Source organism: Thunnus thynnus, chromosome 1 (assembly GCF_963924715.1).
Source record: "Thunnus thynnus chromosome 1, fThuThy2.1, whole genome shotgun sequence".
Taxonomy (NCBI): Eukaryota; Metazoa; Chordata; class Actinopteri; order Scombriformes; family Scombridae; genus Thunnus; species Thunnus thynnus.
Genome location: NC_089517.1, coordinates 17,345,415 through 17,365,936, shown reverse-complemented (window position 1 = coordinate 17,365,936; position 20,522 = coordinate 17,345,415). Strand labels below are relative to the sequence as shown.

The following is a 20,522-nucleotide window of genomic DNA, read 5'->3' as shown; positions in this document are numbered from 1 at the left end:
GACAGTATCATGTGATCAATATTTAAGCTGGGTTGCTATTAAAGCTTTATTAATTTGATCATGAGTAATGAGTACCAGTTGGTACTCATTAAGACTTACAAACTAAACTAAATTGATATCTGTCACTTAATTGGGTCATTTTTCAATGAAGACATGTTTTGCTAAGCTTGTGAACAAATGGACAAAAATATTTCTACATACAAAAGAGATTTCCAATCTCAATGGGACTTACTGTTTAAATTAAGGTTAAAATGAAAATAAATAGCACACAAGCCTTGATATTAATTGTAATTAATTCTGATGTCTCAATATTCACAATAGCAAAGAGTTGATAGAGATGACTAATGTCAATGTGGATCAACAGAAATGAATGTTTCCTTTCTTTTTTGCACAGGGATCATCTGTGATGTCAAGCAAGTGTGTTCGCAGCCCAAATTAATACAAAGAGAGACCGACCAGAATCCCGATGGCGTCACCAAATTGAAAGAAGACATCCACACAGTTATTAATCAAATTCACTCCTTGTCCAGTGAAAATGAAAATACACGCACCCTTGGCAGCTCTTTCACAGTAGAGAGTGTTGACTTAAATGCATATTTTGGTGTTCTGGGTAACTTGTATGGTGTCTTCCAACCACTGATGAGAGAGAGATTCTTTGATGACCTTCCCAAAATGTTAGTTTGTATTTTATCTGGGAGACAGGACTGTGGACTGGAGGCAGAGCTAACAAAGACAGTGTCTCTGGAGTTGGGTAAACCACTACTGATGTTCATGTCATCTCTGAGATCCCAGACATGCACGACGCAGGATGATGGCGCAGATGGGGATTCAAACAGTTTCCTGAGGGCCTACCTCAGGATGGGGGAATCAACGGCAGCAACATTAAATGGTTTTCAGCAGATGTTTTTAAAAATACTGTCGAGTCTCCCTCTTTCTGGGAAATTGATGACTGCTCTGAGTGACGTGGTGGATAATGCTGTGAAATATGTCTCAGCATTCATGGCAACAGTTCTCCAAGTACCGATGGACTACATCAAAATAGCCTTACAGTTTGGAATCAGGATCCCATCTTTAAAAGGAAAAGAGACCTGTGAGCAAGGTGATTGTTTTTCATCAGTATAATCATTTGAGCAATGCCATGAAATTTTATACATTATATAATCTAAAGTTCATTACTGTACAAATTCTTTTTGCTAATGAATTTTTTTTCCTGCTCATTCTGCAGGAGATCTCAAGCAACTCATAATGTGGTAAGTCATTTTTCCATGTTAAAGGATAGGTTCACAATTTTTCACGTTTGTCCTCAAACAATAGTCAGGTGTCAACATTGACATGTTTTTCTTGATGTAATCATTCCTCCTGTTCATACCAGACATTAAGACATCACTTCATAATGCACTCACAATGTACAGTACCAGTCAAATGTTTAGACTTGAATGAGAAAGTGTCTAAACTTTTGACTGATACTGTAAGTAAAAGGGGACAATGACTATAGCCTTCCTTCTGTGCAGAAGTTTACTTGAGGCTAATATGAAGCTTCAGCCTTGTTACAATCCTTCCACTGTAGCTGAACAGGAAAACACACTTTTTTTTTTTTACTTAAAAAGCTGTAACTGTGGTAGATATCTTTATTTGACTAACTCATACAGCTGAAGCCTCATATTATCTTCAGATAAACTTTTAAATACATTTTTTGCTCAAAACGAGGACTGTGGATTTTGTCCTTCATAACTCACACTGTAAGCACATTTGGATTGGATCTTCTAATGGTCAGTATGAACGAGAGGAATGATTACGAAAGAAAAACCTGGTTCAGTGTTCATTTGGGCACCTCACTGTTTTAAGACAGACATAAAAAATTGTGAACTTATCCTTTAAATGTACCCTGTGGAGTTTTTTGCACTAGTAGCGCTATGGAGCAATGTTTTTGAGAGTGGATCCCCATTTTGTTCGTAGTGTCCATGTGCACGACGCAGTACATATTCCTACCAGCTCACACTATTCCACTGATTGGTGGTAACGCACAAAAAAGAGTTGCAATATGTAGACAAAGGCAGTAAAGAAGATGACTGCTAGCTAGCAAATATGTATGTAAAGAATGTAGGATTTAAATATAAGTTTTTTATAAGGAAGGAAACACATTCAAGATGTTTTAAGACCTCAATGATTCACACAATGTGTTTTGGTGAGAAACTATTAATTTAAACAGAACTTTTGTTTGTTTACAAGAAAACTCCACAGGTCACCTTTAATTAACATCTTCCATGTCTCCAAGCAGTAAAACACTTATTAGCCAGACTGGGTCTCACTAAACCTGCATGCATTTTTGTAAATATTATGGTGTCATTGATTGAATCTGTTATAATTATTCAATACCTGTTTTGTTTAGGGGAATAAAACACAATGTAAGCTGGTCCTTCGGTAACTCAATCATTGACATCCTTCTGGAAACCTTCCTGGCTTCAGAACAGTCTCTGTGCACATATCCAGGGCCAGAGTGCCAGAGTTCTCCCAGCGCCCCCTTCCAACGCAGTGTCCAAGAGGCAGACACTGATAACAGCCACTATATGCTGCTCAAGTGCGATCGCCGCAATCTGGCCGGGCTCAATGACACGCTGTGCGCTGAAATCCTTGCGGGTTCAAGAGAGGGATCCTCCACATCTGTACTCACCCTTTGCCAGGCGCTTAGCTCCCTCAGCGCTACGCAGATGGAGCAGGTGTGGAGCAACATGTGTTATGTTATTCAAGCACTGGTGTCTCCACTTGTCAGCAGGTCATCAGACTGCAGCGTAGGGGACACAAAGCCTTCCCCTGCCGTCACTTCTCCCTCACAGACTCTCCCCCTCCCTCGTTCTGCACCTCACCGAATAGCCAGAGAAGCTTCCAACCTCAAACAGCTCGCCTGCAACTACAAGAACTGGTTACAAGACGAGGTGGTGGATGCTGTCCTCGTGTCACTGTGCAGTGATAACGAACGTGAGCCGTTTGTGAAGCAGGTGTGTCACAATGCTTTGTTGATGAGGAAGCTACTTTCAGACCAGATGAACACCTGGCTGTATGGATACTGTGCAAACGCTTCAGCGGACCCCGAATACATGGTGAGTCAGTTCTGTGTCTATGAGGAGTGGATTGACAAGCCCTCAGTCCCAGTGGACCCATCTTTACTGGAGTTCTGCATGAACCTGGATGGTCCCAGGCTGACGACACTCATCTGTGAGCATAATAGATTCTTCATGCTTTTATTGTCAAACCCTGAAAATATGCGGTTCATGCCTAACTGCTCAAATCTGGTGTCTCCACCACCAATCCCTGGCCTGGATTCACTTATGCTAGATTCTTGTCGCTACTCTGAGTGGCATGATGTGATGCAGATTACCACTGATGTTTTGTCAAAGTGCATCCTCCGTGATCCCAGAGGTTTTACAAGAGAGGTTTGCTCCAACAAAACTTTTCTAAATAGCCTGCTAAGCAAGAAGGAAAATTCCTGGCTTGGGAGTCACTGCAACACCTCTTTGACTTCTCCACCCACTGAGGCGCCCAAGCCCTTCAGCATTGCAGACTGGTGTGACTACCACACGTGGGGAGAACGGCAGGTGGACGATTCAGTGGTCGGCCTGTGTTGGCAGTACGATAAGCTTGCTTTTCAGAAGAATGTCTGCTGCAAGGCGTCTGTGTTTGAGAAGCTGTTACAAGACCCTCAGAACAAATGGGTGAAATCAGTTTGCGCAGATCTGAAGGAAATTGAGGAAATAGAGGTGTTACGACAGGTGAGTATTTTACCTGGATCACATGTATCCAATCAACTTGTATGAACAAAAAAGAAAAGCGAATGTTATCACACAACAACTCAATAACACAGAAATCGTATTCTGATCTTGTACTCATGTAATCTGTATTTCAGGTGTGCAAGTACTCCGATTGGACCCGTCCCATCATTGTGGACATGACTGAGCTAGCTCTCTGCGCTGAGATTGACCCACTTAACTTCACCTCAAAAGTCTGCTCCAATGAAACAGTCCTCCAGAACCTGTTGGCCAATCAGGACAACACCTGGTTAATACAGCACTGTGCCAACTATTCTAAACCGGGGATATCTCCTGGTGGAGGTGGCGGACAAGGAGGAGGCGTGATGGGATTCAACCCTGCAGAGCAGTGCCAGTACTCCAGCTGGAGCGTATCCCTTCCAGACGCAGCACTCCTGACTCTCTGCTGGGAGCATGATCAGACCAAATTTGTATCATCTATCTGCCCCAATCCCGGTCTCCTCTTTTTGCTGGCCCGTGAGCTGTCTAGCAAGTGGGTGAGCACTATGTGTGCCACCTACACCAACTACACCAGCACTAACAACACCACTGCAGAGCATAATGTTTGCCTGGCCAAAAAATTGGTGAGGCAGTTCAACTGGACCTGCTCTGCTGACTTTACCTCAGTATGCCAGCCCGGGGCCAGTCAGAATATGGTCCTGCAGATGATGGTGCGCTGCTGGGTGGAGAGTCTGAGGTCCAGGGTGGGGGATCTGTTGACTCCACCTGTGGTTACTATGATGGAGCAGGGGGTCAGCACTACTGTGGTGATCCTGCTGGCCTTGGAGGAGGTCCAGAACACCTCACTGCATGTCACTGAGAACATAAGACTTAGCGTGCTCTCGTCTGTGGCTCGCTATCTCGAGCAGGAGAACGACCTTGACAAAAAGAGGGTGTTGCTGCAGTGCTTTGGGGTAGGAAATTTAATTGTGCAGTCACTGTTTGAAAAGAAGAGTATCTTGCTATCAGTGGTCGAGGAACTCAAGCTGTCAAATAAATGTAGCAGAGTAAAAAGTACAATATTTCCTTCTAACTTGTAGTGGAGTAGAAGTATAAAGTAGCATTAAATGGAAATATTCAAGGAAATACAAGTAACTCAAATTTGCATATAAACATAGCAGTTGAGTAAATGTATTCTCCACTTGCTACATTATGTTTTTACTACTTATACTGCGAGAAAGAACAGGAATCTGTTGGTAAATGAGAACTAATAAAGTCTGTTTTGACACTTTTTTTTTGGAAATGTATTCTGTAGATTAATCAGAGTAGTTTGAATAGAAAATGTACCTCATCTTTTATTCAGATAGGCTTAATCAGTTTCTATGTTGAACAATTCACTTGCTTTATCTAATTATTCATCCATATCAGTTACCATTAGTGTCATTGTGTAACGGTTGACCTCAGGTATACAGCCAGCCTACAGGTGGTGTATAGTTACACTCCTGTCACTGATATCGACATAATGAATCTCTTCAGCTGCGTGTAATCTCTACTGGCTCACACTTGATTTGACAATTACAGTATTACAGTATTGTGTCAAAACAGACTCCCGGATTATGGTTGTTGCCATTAATCCCTCCACTGACTGTGTGTGTGTGTGTGTGTGTTTCTCCTCTGTAGAGAGTACTAACCAGCTTGATGCAGACAGCCAGAGATGTGACCAGTGATGAATTCTTCATCATTAAGGTGATACCTGCGCTTTCCACAGTTTAAATGCTGATGTGAAGTTTTTCCATCCATCATGCATCATTTATGTGTGTGTGTTTCATGCTTGTTTTGGGCTTATTTCCTTATGTATGTTTGTGTTATTTGTGTTTCTAGGAGTACTTCAGTATACCACTGAGCAGCCTGAGGTCGGTGCTCAGTGCGGCTCACATCACCACTGTCAGACTGATCCTTCAGTATTATAGCAGAAACAAGGATACACTGCAGGTGAATAAGCAGATCACCATACATGTGAAGCCTCCACTAGCCACAATTAGCTCTCTTTTCCTGTTTATTCCTGGAATTCTCAGTTCTCTGTTTCACAATGATGCCATCTTTTTAGCCTTTGTTAATTATACAGTATGCAGTATCCCATTCTTGCTGACACACAACTGGTATTTGCTTGTGTTTGCCAGTTGCCAGATAATTACCTGTCCACCATGGTGTCAGTGCTGTTCCAGACCCACCTGGTGAAGGATGGAAGTCTCTTTCCTGAGCTGGCTCCCCTGCTGGCTGCAGCCAGTCCAGCTGACATCCATGCTTTGCCTTCACTGCAAAACAACGCCAATGTGTAAGTGCTGGTGATGTTACGTGTCAACTAATCTTAAGCAGCCGTGGGGTCATTACTACTGAGTATTATGTCACTTATTTCTATCACCAGGATTTCTCATAACACAAACAGTCACACAGCAGCATTAGTGAGCTTTAGAGGTGTTGGTAAGTGCATTGTATTAGCTCTGTTTTGGCCAGGCTTGTTGTTTTCCAGCCTCTATGCTAAGCTAAGCAAACCAGCTGCTGACTGTAGCCTTGTATTTAACAGACAGATATGAGAGATGAGAGTAGTATTGAGCTTCCACAGAGCCCCTCAAGTCCTGAAAGATGATTTTTTTTAAATCTTGTCCACACAAGATTATGTTGTGATACACGATAATAACTTACCCGCATAAGTTCCGTAATCTTCTCATCTAACAAAACAAAGACAATAAGCACATTTCCCAAAATGTTGAACGATTACTTGGACTATTTAAAGGGATCCTACTTTAGTATTATTTTCATATGCCAAACAAGGTGGGAACTGAGTATCTTTGTGTTACCTCTGCCAAGAGTATGAAGTGAACAGCATGATTTATTTCAATGATGCACAATTATGCAATGTCACTTTCCTATATAAAGTAGTATGCTCCCCTCTGATCACAGCCCTGGTGTTAGGCTTCAGTGAGAAGTGATGTGTCATTGCACCCCAATGTGCCAGGAACATGCATTAAACATAGAAAGTAAAGGATACTAGTTTGTGACCAGATTTCAGTCCAGAAAGGGCATTATAATTTGTGTGTAGGTATTTGCTGTTGATTCAACGGGAATTAATCATTAAATATCGAGCAGAATAGCAAAACAATCTGACTCAGTCTCAGTCCACAGTCATGTTTTGGTCTTTACCAGCTGTTAATGACTGAGCACAAATCAATTTAAACTTAATTGTCCCTTAAGGTTCATGCACATACAACTAATGATAAAAGCACAAACAAATCTCATTGTATCAAAGTCAACTGTATCAAAGCCCGGCAAGTAAGATTGTACAATAATATCTAAAATGGAAACAAAAAGTGCAAAATAATGTTATTGATATGCTACACAAACCTAAAAGTGGAAACAAATGGGTCTGTTGTTTTTGTCTCTTGAGTTTTATGCTACAAAACAATGCTACACTACATCAGCTTGTTGATATACAATTTTATACATCCGACTTTAAGGAGTATAAGCAAAATACGCTTATTTGCTTTCTTGGTGAGTGTTAGATGAGAATATTGATACCATACCTTATACTTGTCTGTTCAGTATGAGGCTGCTGCTGGGGGACTGTTAGCTTAGCTTAAAACAAAGAATGGAAACAGCGCATAGCTCCTCGTATTACTGTAATGTACTATAATTTTTACAGTATGTTTTCTGTCTGGATTAAACAAACTAAATATAACGTGTTAATTTGTGAGCTTTAGAGGTGCTGTGTGTGATTTTACCTTTGGACAAACCCTGTTTCCCTCTGCTTCCAGTTTTTATGCTAAGTTAAGCTAACCATCTCCTGGCTGATGCTTCATATTTTATGGAGAGACATGAGAGTTGTGTTAATTTTCTCATCTAAATCTAGGCATGAAAGCAAATAAAAGTATTTACTCAAAAAAATAAGCTATTCCTTTTAAAGATTTAATTTGGCTTACAATGATATATGTAAATAGTTTGCTCAACGTTCCTCTAGGTTTAAATTGTTTAATACAATCTTTCAAAGCAGGCTGCAGACAATATTTTGCAAATATTCTATAAAACTGTTACAAAGCAACCGTGCCAGTATATCACACACAAGTTTAAAAAATTCTGTAATTGTATTTTTTCTAGGAGGGGGACTATTAACAGATACTTGGGGTCCATGTCACTGGATCGGAGGCGAGCATTTGGCTTGTGGTACAGCAAAGTTTTGCCCCCCTCCAAAATCACCAGAGGTCATCAGTCACTCATCAGGGACACTGGAAACCTGATCACTTACCTGCCCTTCCACAACTTCCAACACCTCTCACCTGCTCAGGTAACAGCCCTCTGAGCTCTGACACCTGGCTGCGAAACCAGAGAAGCCAGTACTCTGTCAGTTCGATTGGCCCCGGGGCCCAGCAGTGCTACCTGTCACATACTGGTCAAAAGATCTTTCTCGGTCACCACCAATATGTGTCATATGCTTGTAGCTAATGTTGAATAAATAAAGATAGAAACACATGAACTGACCTTTCAGGGCTCAAACATGAATATAGAAGAAGGTTTTAGGAGTAAGTTAATGATTTTTTAAGGTGAAAAGACTGCTGAATTATTTGTCTGTGACCTAATATTTGCCATGATTATATTATACATATGTATTTGGATTAAAAAAACGTTCTAACTATATTTTTGTCATCATGTCAATCCCCAGCTATTAGACGGACTGGATGTATTGCAAAGAAACACTCTGAGCCCCCTAAAGCAGGAATTCATAGCACAGAGCCTCATCGGCACCTACAGAAACCTGACAGCTCAGGATTTCACCAGGTCAGGAAACACTTTATATAGGCAACTCCCAACCTTTCTGTATTAACTCTACATGTGGCAAAGCATATTGCTATTTAGTTTGATTTTGCTGGATTTTTAAGATCAATCTCATTCTTGGTAGTGTAGAAGTAAAGTCATATTTTGATATGTAAACAGATTGCTTGTATCTCGCTTCCATAATGAAATATCCTTCATTTAAATAGAGTGACTTACTTGCTTTTAATCTTTCCCACCCACTGTTTCACCTGCAAGACACTAGCACTATGTAAAACTTACATGGACTGCTATTGAACATGAAATGTATGTTTTAGGAGATCAGACTATAATCTTTTATTTTTAAGTTTTAGAAATTATCCAGGTGCAATGCACAAAGGGTGTCTCCAAGAAATGGGTGGTGAAAATGTTAAAAAAGGGTTGGCATTAAAATCAAGTTTGTTTTAAATGGTCAGTGACCTTTGTCTGTGACTTTCATTCATTGGCCATTTAAAAAAGATAAGTCTTATGACCCAGATAATGAAGTCACATTTTTTAGAATGAAATATACAGTAATTTGTACTTAGAGACAGTACAGTTACTCAACATTAAAACAATGCCCCTATGTAGTAGCTTTAAGGTTGTTAAAATCATCTTATTTCACACTGTCTGTCTTTTCAGATTTGGTATTTTTTCATATTTTTGGGTCTACACTAGAATTTGAAACATTTGGCTGCATTAGTTTGCAATGACTGGCTCATCATTAAGGCTACTGCTTGCTCATATTAAGGGGTTAATTTAGTGAGAATTTCTGAAATGTAGGCCTATATTTAGCATTTTGTCAGCAAATCTCTCATCTGCTCCCAGGTGTGTGATGTTGAATCAGTGTTTGTAATTTTAGGCTGGGTAATCTCTCGTGCCTGGCAGACTCAAAGGACCTCCTGGTATACAAAGGCACTAAGGCCTTCAGAGTCATCCAGGAATTTGTCATGAACTGCACACGCGAGGGACGCAGCCTGCCAAGCCACCTGGTAGGAACAGCAAAGTTAATACGTGGTTTCTTTGTTGTTTTTTTTTAATGTGTTTTCATTTAACAACTGCATTTAAGAAGTATTTATATTATCCATGCTGTCTCTTTGCTTGTTCTGATGTTTATATCCAGACTTCCAGTGTGTTACTCAATAGCACAGAGTTAAGTGTCCCATCCTCACTCAGCCCTGACCGACTGGCAGAGCTCGCCCATCTCCTGCCCTCGCTGGGTGTGACTTTCCTGCAGCGTCTCACCTCATCACAGCTACCTGCTGTCCTTCCTGCTCTTGACTCTGTGCCTTTCAGTCCTGAACAGGTAGAGGAGTGTGCTCAACCTTTCTTACTAGTGAACCGATTCTTACATATGAAATAGTTGTCAGGTATCAGGTATACATGGGTGCAGTCAATCCCTTTCACTGCACAAGTCTTTATTGGTCATACATGGTTGGGTTTCTTGGCAGCTGGTGGGGTTTGTAGGCCTGAGGAACAGCTGACAGGCAGCCAGTCTTCAGTACACTGACCCTTGAGCCTCTCACTTTTTCTCTCAGTCTCACAGCTGTTGTCTTGCACACATATGTCTTAAAGAGACTAAGGATTAACCTCTTTAAGCCCACAGACCTTTTTGGCAGGTCCATCATGACAAAAATGTTGTAAAAGCAGATTTAAACCAAAACCTAAATTATCATTTAGAATTTGTCATTTAATGTAATGGTGAAGATATAAAAAAACATTTTGGATTTGAATATTTCACCCATTATAAACAAGTAGATACAGCATATATTGGCATACCAGTCAAGTACCAGTTAAATTACCATTTGAAATGTTATTTACCAGCGTTTTTACTCATTTGCTGTCATTCTGTATCTTTTTCAGGCCTCCATAATTGTAGACAAGCTGTCTTCAAGTAACACAGTAAGTGTTTTTGTAACCACATTTAGCGTAGAGTTTGCTCTCTACTCATTTTGTGTGCCCTGACCTCCACACATTCTTCCCCTCTGCCCAGCTGAGCACTCCAGGCCGGCTGGAGGAGCTCGGCTCCCTCGTTGTGGGAGTAAAGACGGAGGCTTTGTTGACACTGACCTCTGACAAGCTGCTGTCATCCCTGCCTGCCATGGCTCAACACACACCAGGCTTCAGCCCACCACAAGCAAACGCTATCTCCGCCAAACTATGGGTACAACACACACATTCGCAATAATAGTGGGGACACACATGCATATAGAGTCATAATAAATTTAGAATAAAATGCAGCATTGAAAAAAGAGTAATAATATTAAGGACACAATATCTTATTACTCATGATAGATTTGGAATTATTCTCTAAGCTTTCATTAAAGTTCACTCAGAGTTATGTAAATGATTAATTGGTGGACAGCACCTGTGACATCTATTCCTTGTGATATCTTAATACTTTTGGGGACATTTTTTGTCTCATAGAAAAAGATACAGTAGAGACAGACTGTGGGAGAAAGAGGGGGAATGACATGCAACAAATGTCATCAGCTGGACAAATGGAGGGGTTGCAAATACGTCAGATTCTTAAAACTGTAGACTACCAGGATGGCCCCCCCTGATATTTGAACTTTGTCCCTACCAGGGCTTTCCAGAAGTGGTTGGCTGGTTGGATGATGTAGAGCCTCTGCTCTATTGCACACCGCTGCTCAGTATCCTGCCCAGGACTCATCAGCTTGTGAACAACATCACCACTGCATCCACAAAACCCTGGAACACACAGCAGGTATCACACAGCCCATCTTCCATCAGCACACATCGAAACAGCTGTGCTTGTCAACTTTGAGTGCTCGTTACTTTTAAAAAAAATGCAATGCCAGCCCATCACAGTCCCCATCACAGGCTGCATATGCAGAGTGGTAAACAGGTCAGCAATAGAGAGTTTTTCATTTGTCAAGTTGCTTTGTTTGATCAAATATCAAGTATTAAGTATTTAACAAGGAAGAAAAGAAAGCTCAGTAGTAGTGGTTGGAGAAAAATCTGAAAAATGTACATAATTGTACATTTGGGCTTGGGCTTCCATGTACAGGAAGCCCAAGTAATGGTCAAATTTTTAAAGTTTATTAATCAAAGCAAAAGAAAAGGAAAAAAAGCACCAAATAGTGCAATATACAGATAAACTGGAATAAAAATGAAATGAAATTTATACAAATGTTTCACCTGATGATAGAATATGCCATCAAGTTGTTAGTCAGTTCACAAACTCCTGCCTATTTGAATACAGAGCCGGTGACACCATGTTATCATCTCCTCAAGCTTCCTCTAATTAAATATGCTTCCTGTGTTTGTCATGAGAAGGTGTGTATGACAGCATCTTGATTAGTTACTAAATTATTAAGATGAGAAGTAAAAGCAAAGACATCATCACCGATACTGTGAATGGACTTGCGTGTGAATACAAATGCTGCAGACAAAAAGTGTCTCCTTATCAGATTGCCATTGTCTCTGATCACGGAACAGAAGCTGCCTGGAGGCTGCATAAACCTGTAAACTATATAACACAACTCCTTTTTCCGTTTCTTCCCCAGGCTAAAGCAATATTCAAAGAGGTGCTTGGTACTAAACCAAATCTTATCAAGCAAGATTTCCTGTAAGTCCAATTTGTTTGTGTGTGCCTATTTGTTAGATAACTGTGTAAACACAGTGTTTTTTTGTGTACAATCCTAGTCTATACCCAACTTTTCTGTCTTTAATGTGTTAGTACTCTGCAGCTTTAATGTATATGTGAGGCTATGTGCATCTTAAGACTTTTCTCTCTTTATGTAATCAGGAGTCTGGGAACAGTGGGTCAGGGTGTGAGCTGTAAGGCCTTACAGGAGCGTTTCAGAGCTGATCCTTTGCCTTTGCCAGTGAGAAGAATCCTGGCGTTTCTCAGGCAGCAGCCCAGTCCTCTGCACACCTCACTGGTAGACATACTGTTTGTTTGATTGATCTGATTGTACTGTAGGGCAACAAGGGCAGACGTGTTGTTCCTGTTCATGTGATATAAAATGCATTTTCATGTGTATTTGTTTCTACTCGGGACAGAAAAAGTGTGTGATCGATGAGCTGTATCAGTTTGAGTTCTTCTCTCAGCTGCTTGAAGATCTTGGAGCTGAGATTGCCCTGTCCATGCCGTAAGTCTGAAGTTGTAATTAATCAATGCACAATAAATATATTAACATGAGAGAAAGAGAAATAGTGATCTCGCTATAAATAGAAGATAATGAAGAATAATAAAATAAATAATAATAATAAATAATAATAACATTGAAGGTTAGTGGCTGCTCTCTCCTTATCGAGATAAAACATCAAAAATTGGCTTGATTTGGTTGATTAATTCATTGTCCACTTGACAGTATCAACCATCAACCTAGAAGAGCCACACTTTATATTCATAAAAGCTGAAACAACAGTTTATTAGTAGAGATTTAAAGACATACTCACTTAAAGACATACACCCTAACCCTTATTTTGTGTGTGCAGGGTGAGCACCATTAAAAAGTTCTCTACAGATATGATGGACACTCTAAGGAAGATAATTATTAAGGACCTTCATCAATTTATCGTGCTGTCAAGAACAAAACAGGAGCTCCTGGTGGACAAAATGGTGCAGAGGATGGTCAGTAGAAGGTGTTCAGTAGTGCAGAGTTTTAGTTGTTTTGTGTATTTGATGTGTGGTCAGCAGTGATTGTTGCACTCTTGTTCTGCAGGGCATGTACACAGGGGTGTTCACTGAAGAGGAGTTCCGTTCACTGGGCATCATGGCCACGTTTGTGGTGGATGAGGTATTCGTCCAACTGGACCGCAGCTTCTTCACTGACAATCTGGATTTCCTTCTGGGGCTGTGCTACAGCAGCAGCAAGATGGACATAGTGGCTTCAATCCTGCAAGAACCTGCTGCCTTCGGGTAATGTGATTACCTCAAATGCAAAGTTTTAACCATTGGGAGGAAAATGCAAGAAATCAGTAATTTTAATTGTGTGTGTGCATTTTAAGAGTTTATCCAGTTGGATTTTAAAAGTGTGTGTGTGGCAGATTTCCTCAACCTGTTGTGTAAGTTTTCAGTTGAGGTGAAAACATGAAAATTATCTGAATGATTAGGGATCTGAGTGATTGAGAGGACACATATGACAAAGCTCTTTGCGAACAGATATAGCAGCTGTTCACACCACAAGGCTTATGGTGTTAAGATGATGAAGTGTTCTGTTTCCTCACAGCCCAGTGCAGAGCTGGAACCAGACTACGCTCAGTCAGGTGGACAGATTTCTCTTTTTCCTGCCCGAGGAAAGGCTGCAGAAGATTTCCCCGGTGAGTTTACTGCTGTATTTTCATTCATTCAGTGTCACATCTTAATTGCCCCTGAGATAAGACAGATTGAGAAGAAAAAACCTTAAAACTAAAGATTACTTCCATTATCAGTAACCTGCACAATACAGTCTATTTTCTTGATTAGTCTATTATCGTCTGGTCTATAAAATATTGGAAAATGGTGAAAAGTGCCTATCACAATATCCTAGAGCCCAAGGTGACCTCATCAAATGTTTTGTTTTGTCTGACCAATGGTCCAAAACCACAAATATTCAATTTACAATCAAGAAAAGTAGCAAGTTTTCACATTTGCAAGTCTGGAACTATCATATTATTTGTCGTTTTTGTGACTTGAAAGATCAGTCAATTATCAAAATAATTGCACATTAGTTTTCTGTCAATCAACTTAAATGATTTATAGACTGATTGTTGTTGATTGTTGTAAAGAATTAAAACACAATGCTTGTACAGATTTATTCCATTTCCAGAAATCCATAGTGAGGTGTTGGGATTGTTAACTGAGACCATGGTAGGTTAGACTGTAAATAAATCCCTCAGGTGTCACATCTCCAGGAGGTGTCAGGATCAGATGGTGACATTCCTATTTTTCTCGTAAACCATCAGTGTGTGTGTGTGTGTGTGTGTGTGTGTGTTCCCACAGGAATTGATGACTGTCGGGCGAATAGAAAAGCTGTTCATGAGCCAGCGTCAGTGGGAACATGGGGATGTTGGGATCCACTGTTTAGACAAGAACGAGAGGAGGCGTTTTTTTGAAAAGCAGCAGTTTGTTCTTCAGTACTTCCTCGGCTTCCTCAAAATAAAACCTCTGTCACGTGAGCATCACTTTGGTTCTTAAATCTTTGATAGAATCCTGATGGTACTCTTGAATGTATGGCAATCAAGTTAGAATGATTGTTTCTAAAAAATTAAATCTCTTTTTGTTAAGTCAAGTATATGCAAGTAACACAAAAGGTAACAAAATTTGATCAAAAATGTATCTAATAATGAAACCTGTTGTTGTCATATATGCTTTAGATATAACTATATGATACATGTCAACAGTATCTCCTGATCAGATATACTGAATGCGTCTGTCTGTCTTTTGCCAGCGACCCCTATGGTTCCTACCTGTGAGATTCTGCATACAACAGCTCCCTCTGCCTGGACCTCGAAAAGTCTGACAAGCATGTCTTCATCGGCCTTCTCCAACTGTCTGGAGTTGATAGGTCAAGACCCATTCCTTGCATCATACCAACGCAGCCAGGTCATCAAAAAAGTCAAAGAGGTGAGATTATTATGTGGCTATTTAAAGGTATAATATGTAATTATTCCACATTAAAATGTCTAAAAACAACTAGACCTATGTTATATATTTTGTTGAGTCGTGTACTTACATCATCCCAAATGTTTCCAACAATTTTCAAACCCAGAGAAATCTGTAATTTAATCAAAGTAACGGACCGTTTCATTTGGTCGCCTGTCAATGGCGTCATATCTCCTGTACCAAAGAGTAAACACACACACTCCTCTACAATGGCATCTACCGAAGAGTAACTTACACACATACAAGATAGTACATCGGCGTTGTGGTTGTTCCACAGAAACTGTTATAATTTGACTTTTATTTAGTTTTAAGCCACATTTTTATGATAAATTTAGGTGTTATTACCATGTTTTGATTGAGAGACCCCTAGCGGCTGAAATTACATATTGTGCGTTTAAGTCCATTCAGCACCATCACAGAAGTCCCTACTGTTCAGGGCAGCTTCCCCTCTTCAGCCCAGGTGGTAATACTGTTTGTCTGCTCTTTCTTTACTGGGCTCCTTTGGAATGACGTGTGTGTATGAAGACGTATGGCCCCGTGTCCTCCTACTCCCAGTCTGTGATCTCCCAGCTGGGTGGACTAGCGGTGGAGCTGTCAGTAGAGGAGCTGACCACCCTACGTTTGACTGACAGGAGGAGCATCGCTTCTATGGGTGCTGTCAGTGCCTGGAGCAACAGACAGGTAGCTGCTTTGTTAACAGTAGTAAACATATTGGGTACATTTACTTTACGGCCTTGCTAGGCCGAAAAACTCAGTATTTGTCAATATTAAAGTCCAATCAAGTACAGAGACAGTGAGTTTGTGCTGTTCGTGTAACCAATTAACAAAAAAAGATGAATAGTTGCTTAGTGCCAACTACAGAATTTAATTTCAAGCCTCTTTGATATAGACAAGAAATGAGATCAAAAATGTGTTATGTAAGTAAATGAAGGATTGATATTTGTAATTTTACAACATATGGCAGTTTGTTGGTATGTGGCCATGATATAATTAGGATCAAGCTTGACAAATTTTTAGTTCCACTAGTCACGTCAGGTTGTTCGTTGCCTTAGCGTAATCCAGTTGTGGAACATATAACTTGTTGGGTATTATCTCTTACCTGTTATAAGTTATCTGTCTATTACAGTTTGGTTGGCTAGCCTCAAAACTTCAAACTCTTTTTTCTTAACGTCACCACTTTGGTGATTGCTGCTCTTTTCCTTTGTCGGACAGTATAGGTTTACGTATAATACAACACAATTATATTTGTCCCACATTCTCATATCTGTATTTGAAAGCAGATAATGCTAAATATGTCAGTTACTCAATGAAGTTCTATTTGTTTTTATTACCTTCACTGAATATACCAAATGTCAGGATACTTACTCTCTCCATTTAGTACACTGCTGACGTGAATCCAAGTAGAAGAAAATTAATTTCTAACTTAATATTAAACAAGTACCACTGATGTACTTCACAAAACACTGTGGAATGCAAACTAATGCACCCAACACTGCAAAGTTTTAGTATATGTCCAAAGGTTATGTCTGGATCATAACTCTTGTTTTCATCCTAGCTGGCTGCACTGTTTACCGCTGTGTTAAACTCCACCAAGCAGAGTCCGAGCCAGCTTGACTCCAGCACACTGGTTGCTATGGGATACATCGTGTGCGGAGCTAAAACCACAGAGATGAACACTTTCAATGCTGTAGAGTTTAGGTGAGCAAATAACACCAATAACAGACACCTTTACAGTGGTTCAATCACAGTATTGTTAGTTTCCCCTCCTTTCTCCTCTTCCCCTTGTTGACGTACTGTGTCTCCCCCTGGTGGCTGCAGTAAGGCGGTGCTCTGGCTGGGTCAGCTGAGGTTGTCCTGCTCAGAGGAGCAGCTGCTGGCACTTGTTGGGCTACTGACCCACAGCCTTGCTTTTGGACTCATGAGCTCATGGGGAACTGATGTCTTTATTGAGATCGGAGTTCTGGCAGGTATGGTGCATTCACTACATCTGTATACTTTTTAAAGCTGAATCACCAATGAAGAAACTTATATTTTCATTCTGTTGCTATTACGATACTGTACTATCAACAGTTTTCTACATGATAGAAATAGAAAATCAGATCAACCTTAAATTAAAGCCATCTTATTTTTATTGTTTGTTTTATTGACACCCTCTACATGTATTGTGTCAGTCTATTATGGCTGGACTCAGTGGACCTTTGTGCGACTTCACTCTTTGAAACATTTTGCACCCTTTACAGCTGGCATTTCAGACATGGCCATGTCCTCCTTGGTGAAAGAGCAAATTGAAGGAATCACACCTGTGGCTATTTCAATGATATCACCTAAAAGATTTGCTGTAAGTTGACAATGAATGACAACATGAAAACAATGTTCACAGAATTAGCTGTTATGATTTAAGATTAACTATTTATTAAGACCTCTATTTATTAAGTTCTTCCTCTGGAGTCCAAAATATCTTGATCTGTGATCATGTTAGTGTACTCATATTGACAACGACTTATCTGGTCTTCTCTTTTCCCATCTCTCTGTTCCTCTGTTTCTGTCTGTTGTGACACTTGAAGGCGGTGTTTCGCCAGCAACAGATCAGCATGTTCTCCTATGAGCAGGCTGCTGCAGTAACTGGTGAGCAGCTGTCAGCTCTGTCAGATGTCCAGAAGACGGCTCTGGCTATGGTGCTGACGCCCTGGGAGGACCGGCCTGTAGACTTCAGAGGTAAAACATTGAATGAAACAACCATGAAACTTTATCGTCCACTAAACATTTTCAGAAGCATACTTCATGTAACACAAATTCATAAACTGTAAATTATTCTTATGATTTTGTGTATCTGGTAAATGTTAACATACATCTCTCAAAGCTCTAACCAAAGTTGTGTCCCAATTCCATACTGATACTATACAGTATTTTATAAATTAATATTCATAATACTTAGTGTACAAGAAATAAAGCACTTTATATTTGCACTAAAAGGAAATGACACAAGGCATGCAGCAACAGAAGTCACATCACTGCTGCCAAATTAAACATAACAAAGAGAAAGCAACATGTTTTTCCAAAGATGTAATGCTTTTACATTTTGTTTTTCTTGTCTGAAATCACCACGGAGCTGTCCACCCATCATCTGCAATTTGTCTTAATTTTTCCTTTGTGCATTGCATTACAGGACAATAGCGTCCATGGAGCGCCTTCAGAAAATAAGATAATTTAGTATGATTTGATTATACTTCAGTCCCATATGTGTAGAATTTTCAGATAAAACTATTCCAATGTCAAATGTTTTTGCTTGTAAAAAAAAAGTGAGACAATCCTGGTGAAAATTGGTGCATTTCAGGGGTTTCATACAGTGGCCCATATGGATAATGCACACATAAGAGTGAATCGATTAATAGATTAGTTGTCAACTATTAAATTCATTGATTAATCATTTGGAGTCATTTTTTAATTCTCAAATGTGAATATTTTCTGGTTTCTTTAGTCCTCTATGACAGTAAACCGAATATCTTTAGGTTTTGGACTGTTGGTCAGGACAAAACAGGACATTTGAGGATGTCATCTAGGACTTTGGAAAACAGGAATTGACATGTTTCACCATTTTCTGACCATTTCCATTTTCATTTTATAGACCAAACAAGTAATATATTAATCGAAAATGAAAATAATCTTTGGTTTTGCTCTAAATCCTTGTTAGAGTAGTACGTAGTGTGGAATTGGGACACAGTGCGTGACTCTTAAATGTACTTTAATTCACCTATTTCAAAATTACATGTATCTTTTTCAGAGAGTGAGTTTGTGGAGTCATAGAGTTTGTAAGAGGTTTATTTCACAGCAGTCCATGAACAACGGACAATGCTCACTTTGAGAGTGATTGTGAACTTCTTATATTTATGCTGAAATGCTTCCTTGGGATTCAACATGCTAAATTATATAAAAAGAAACAGAAACAGGATCACTTGAGATGAGTATTCTTCCATCTGTTTTGTTATTCCATAGTCATAACAGCTCTAAAACCTGGAATATCACTTCAGTGTCATCCGCACCATTCCAGAAAGTGTAATGAAATACTGAAATCTGTTTTACAGTGATTTTTGTTATGATATATAAAAATGTATAACAATCAGGGATCATATTTTGCATGATTCTACATTTGTATTGGTTTCACTGTGTTCTTGTAGGGAAGTCACTGGGGCTGGCGCTGAGCCACAGTCCTCTGTGTCTGATAGTGGGACTGCTGATACTGCTGATCATCCCGCGCTACCCTGACCTGATCTGCCCTGGCACATGACCCCACTCACCCCTGCTGGATCTGGAGAGAACTCTTCCCTCCTCATCCACATAACCAAGATTATCTCATTCATCTGTGCAATACCATGTCTGATTGTAATAAGCGTCACTTCAGTATTTCTATATACTGTATTTAATGAGATTATTATTTATTTTGTGCAACTTAACATATCAACATTCAGCACTGAGGTAACCAAAGGAATAGTTTTTAACTTAAAAAAGAGAAAAGCAATACATTTTCACGATATAACCTCCCACAGAATTATTTTCATTGCTGTTGGAATATATATATATATATATGTATATGTATGTATATTTTTTTTAATCTTGAGAAACCTGTATGAACCACAACTGTCCCAGTGTAGTCTTCTAAGGGATGTTTTACGCCATACCTGGAAAAGCAACCCAAACACTTAAATATTACCAATATATATATTTTTTGTGAAATGACAAGAGTGTAAGAGCTGTAATGTTTGCTACATTTATATATTTATCCCGAGTTTTCTTAATTAGATAAGATTAAGGTACATAAAGGTCAACAAGAACTGATAATACTACTATTGGTCAACTTTCAGTCTATTGTTGCTGTGAGTTTTGTATTGTTGTGCACACATTCTGGTGTGATAAATATAGACGTAAGTTATTAAACTGAACCACTCTGCCTCTGACTCAATTTTGGTTTTTGTTTAATTTTGCACTCATACACACTCAGTGGAATTGTTCAAAAAATATTTTTTCACAATACTCAATAACTCACATGTGCAGTAAGAGTTTGTGTATAATGTTCATTTATGATAATCTGTGTGGACATACATCTCCCAACAAGAAAAGAAAGCTATAGTGAGATGATGCTAGAACTGCAACAATTAGTAGTATAGTAAATTTATTGTCAACTATTTTAATAATTGATTAATCATCATTTTTCAAGGAAAAAATTCAAACATTCTTGTTTAAGCCTCTGAAATGTGAAAATTTGCTTCTTTGTAGTAAAGTGAATATTTTGGGGTTTTGGACTGTCCGTCGGACAAAACAAAACA

The 20,522-nt window shown here is 39.5% G+C and overlaps 2 protein-coding genes across 2 annotated transcripts; both read left to right on the top strand.

The window, feature by feature from the left end:
- The first annotated feature begins 2,395 nt into the window (after window positions 1–2,395).
- Window positions 2,396–5,531, top strand: LOC137181690 (uncharacterized). The gene is made up of 3 exons (XM_067587570.1): window positions 2,396–3,767; window positions 3,902–4,717; window positions 5,424–5,531. Exons 1-3 carry the CDS (start codon window positions 2,568–2,570, stop codon window positions 5,514–5,516), a joined length of 2,109 nt encoding a protein of 702 aa, XP_067443671.1. The 5' UTR covers window positions 2,396–2,567; the 3' UTR covers window positions 5,517–5,531.
- Window positions 5,532–5,628: 97 nt separating this feature from the next.
- On the top strand, window positions 5,629–20,139 carry strc1 (stereocilin 1). Its single transcript, XM_067587556.1, has 23 exons — window positions 5,629–5,735; window positions 5,924–6,078; window positions 7,896–8,082; window positions 8,458–8,573; window positions 9,448–9,577; window positions 9,709–9,891; window positions 10,449–10,487; window positions 10,579–10,749; window positions 11,173–11,313; window positions 12,116–12,177; window positions 12,358–12,493; window positions 12,615–12,703; window positions 13,053–13,188; window positions 13,280–13,476; window positions 13,787–13,877; window positions 14,539–14,710; window positions 14,987–15,162; window positions 15,727–15,882; window positions 16,757–16,899; window positions 17,020–17,168; window positions 17,442–17,539; window positions 17,766–17,916; window positions 19,377–20,139. The coding sequence occupies exons 2-23, from the start codon at window positions 5,948–5,950 to the stop codon at window positions 19,484–19,486; spliced, it is 2,964 nt and encodes a 987-aa protein (XP_067443657.1). The 5' UTR covers window positions 5,629–5,735; window positions 5,924–5,947; the 3' UTR covers window positions 19,487–20,139.
- The last annotated feature ends 383 nt before the right edge of the window (window positions 20,140–20,522 follow it).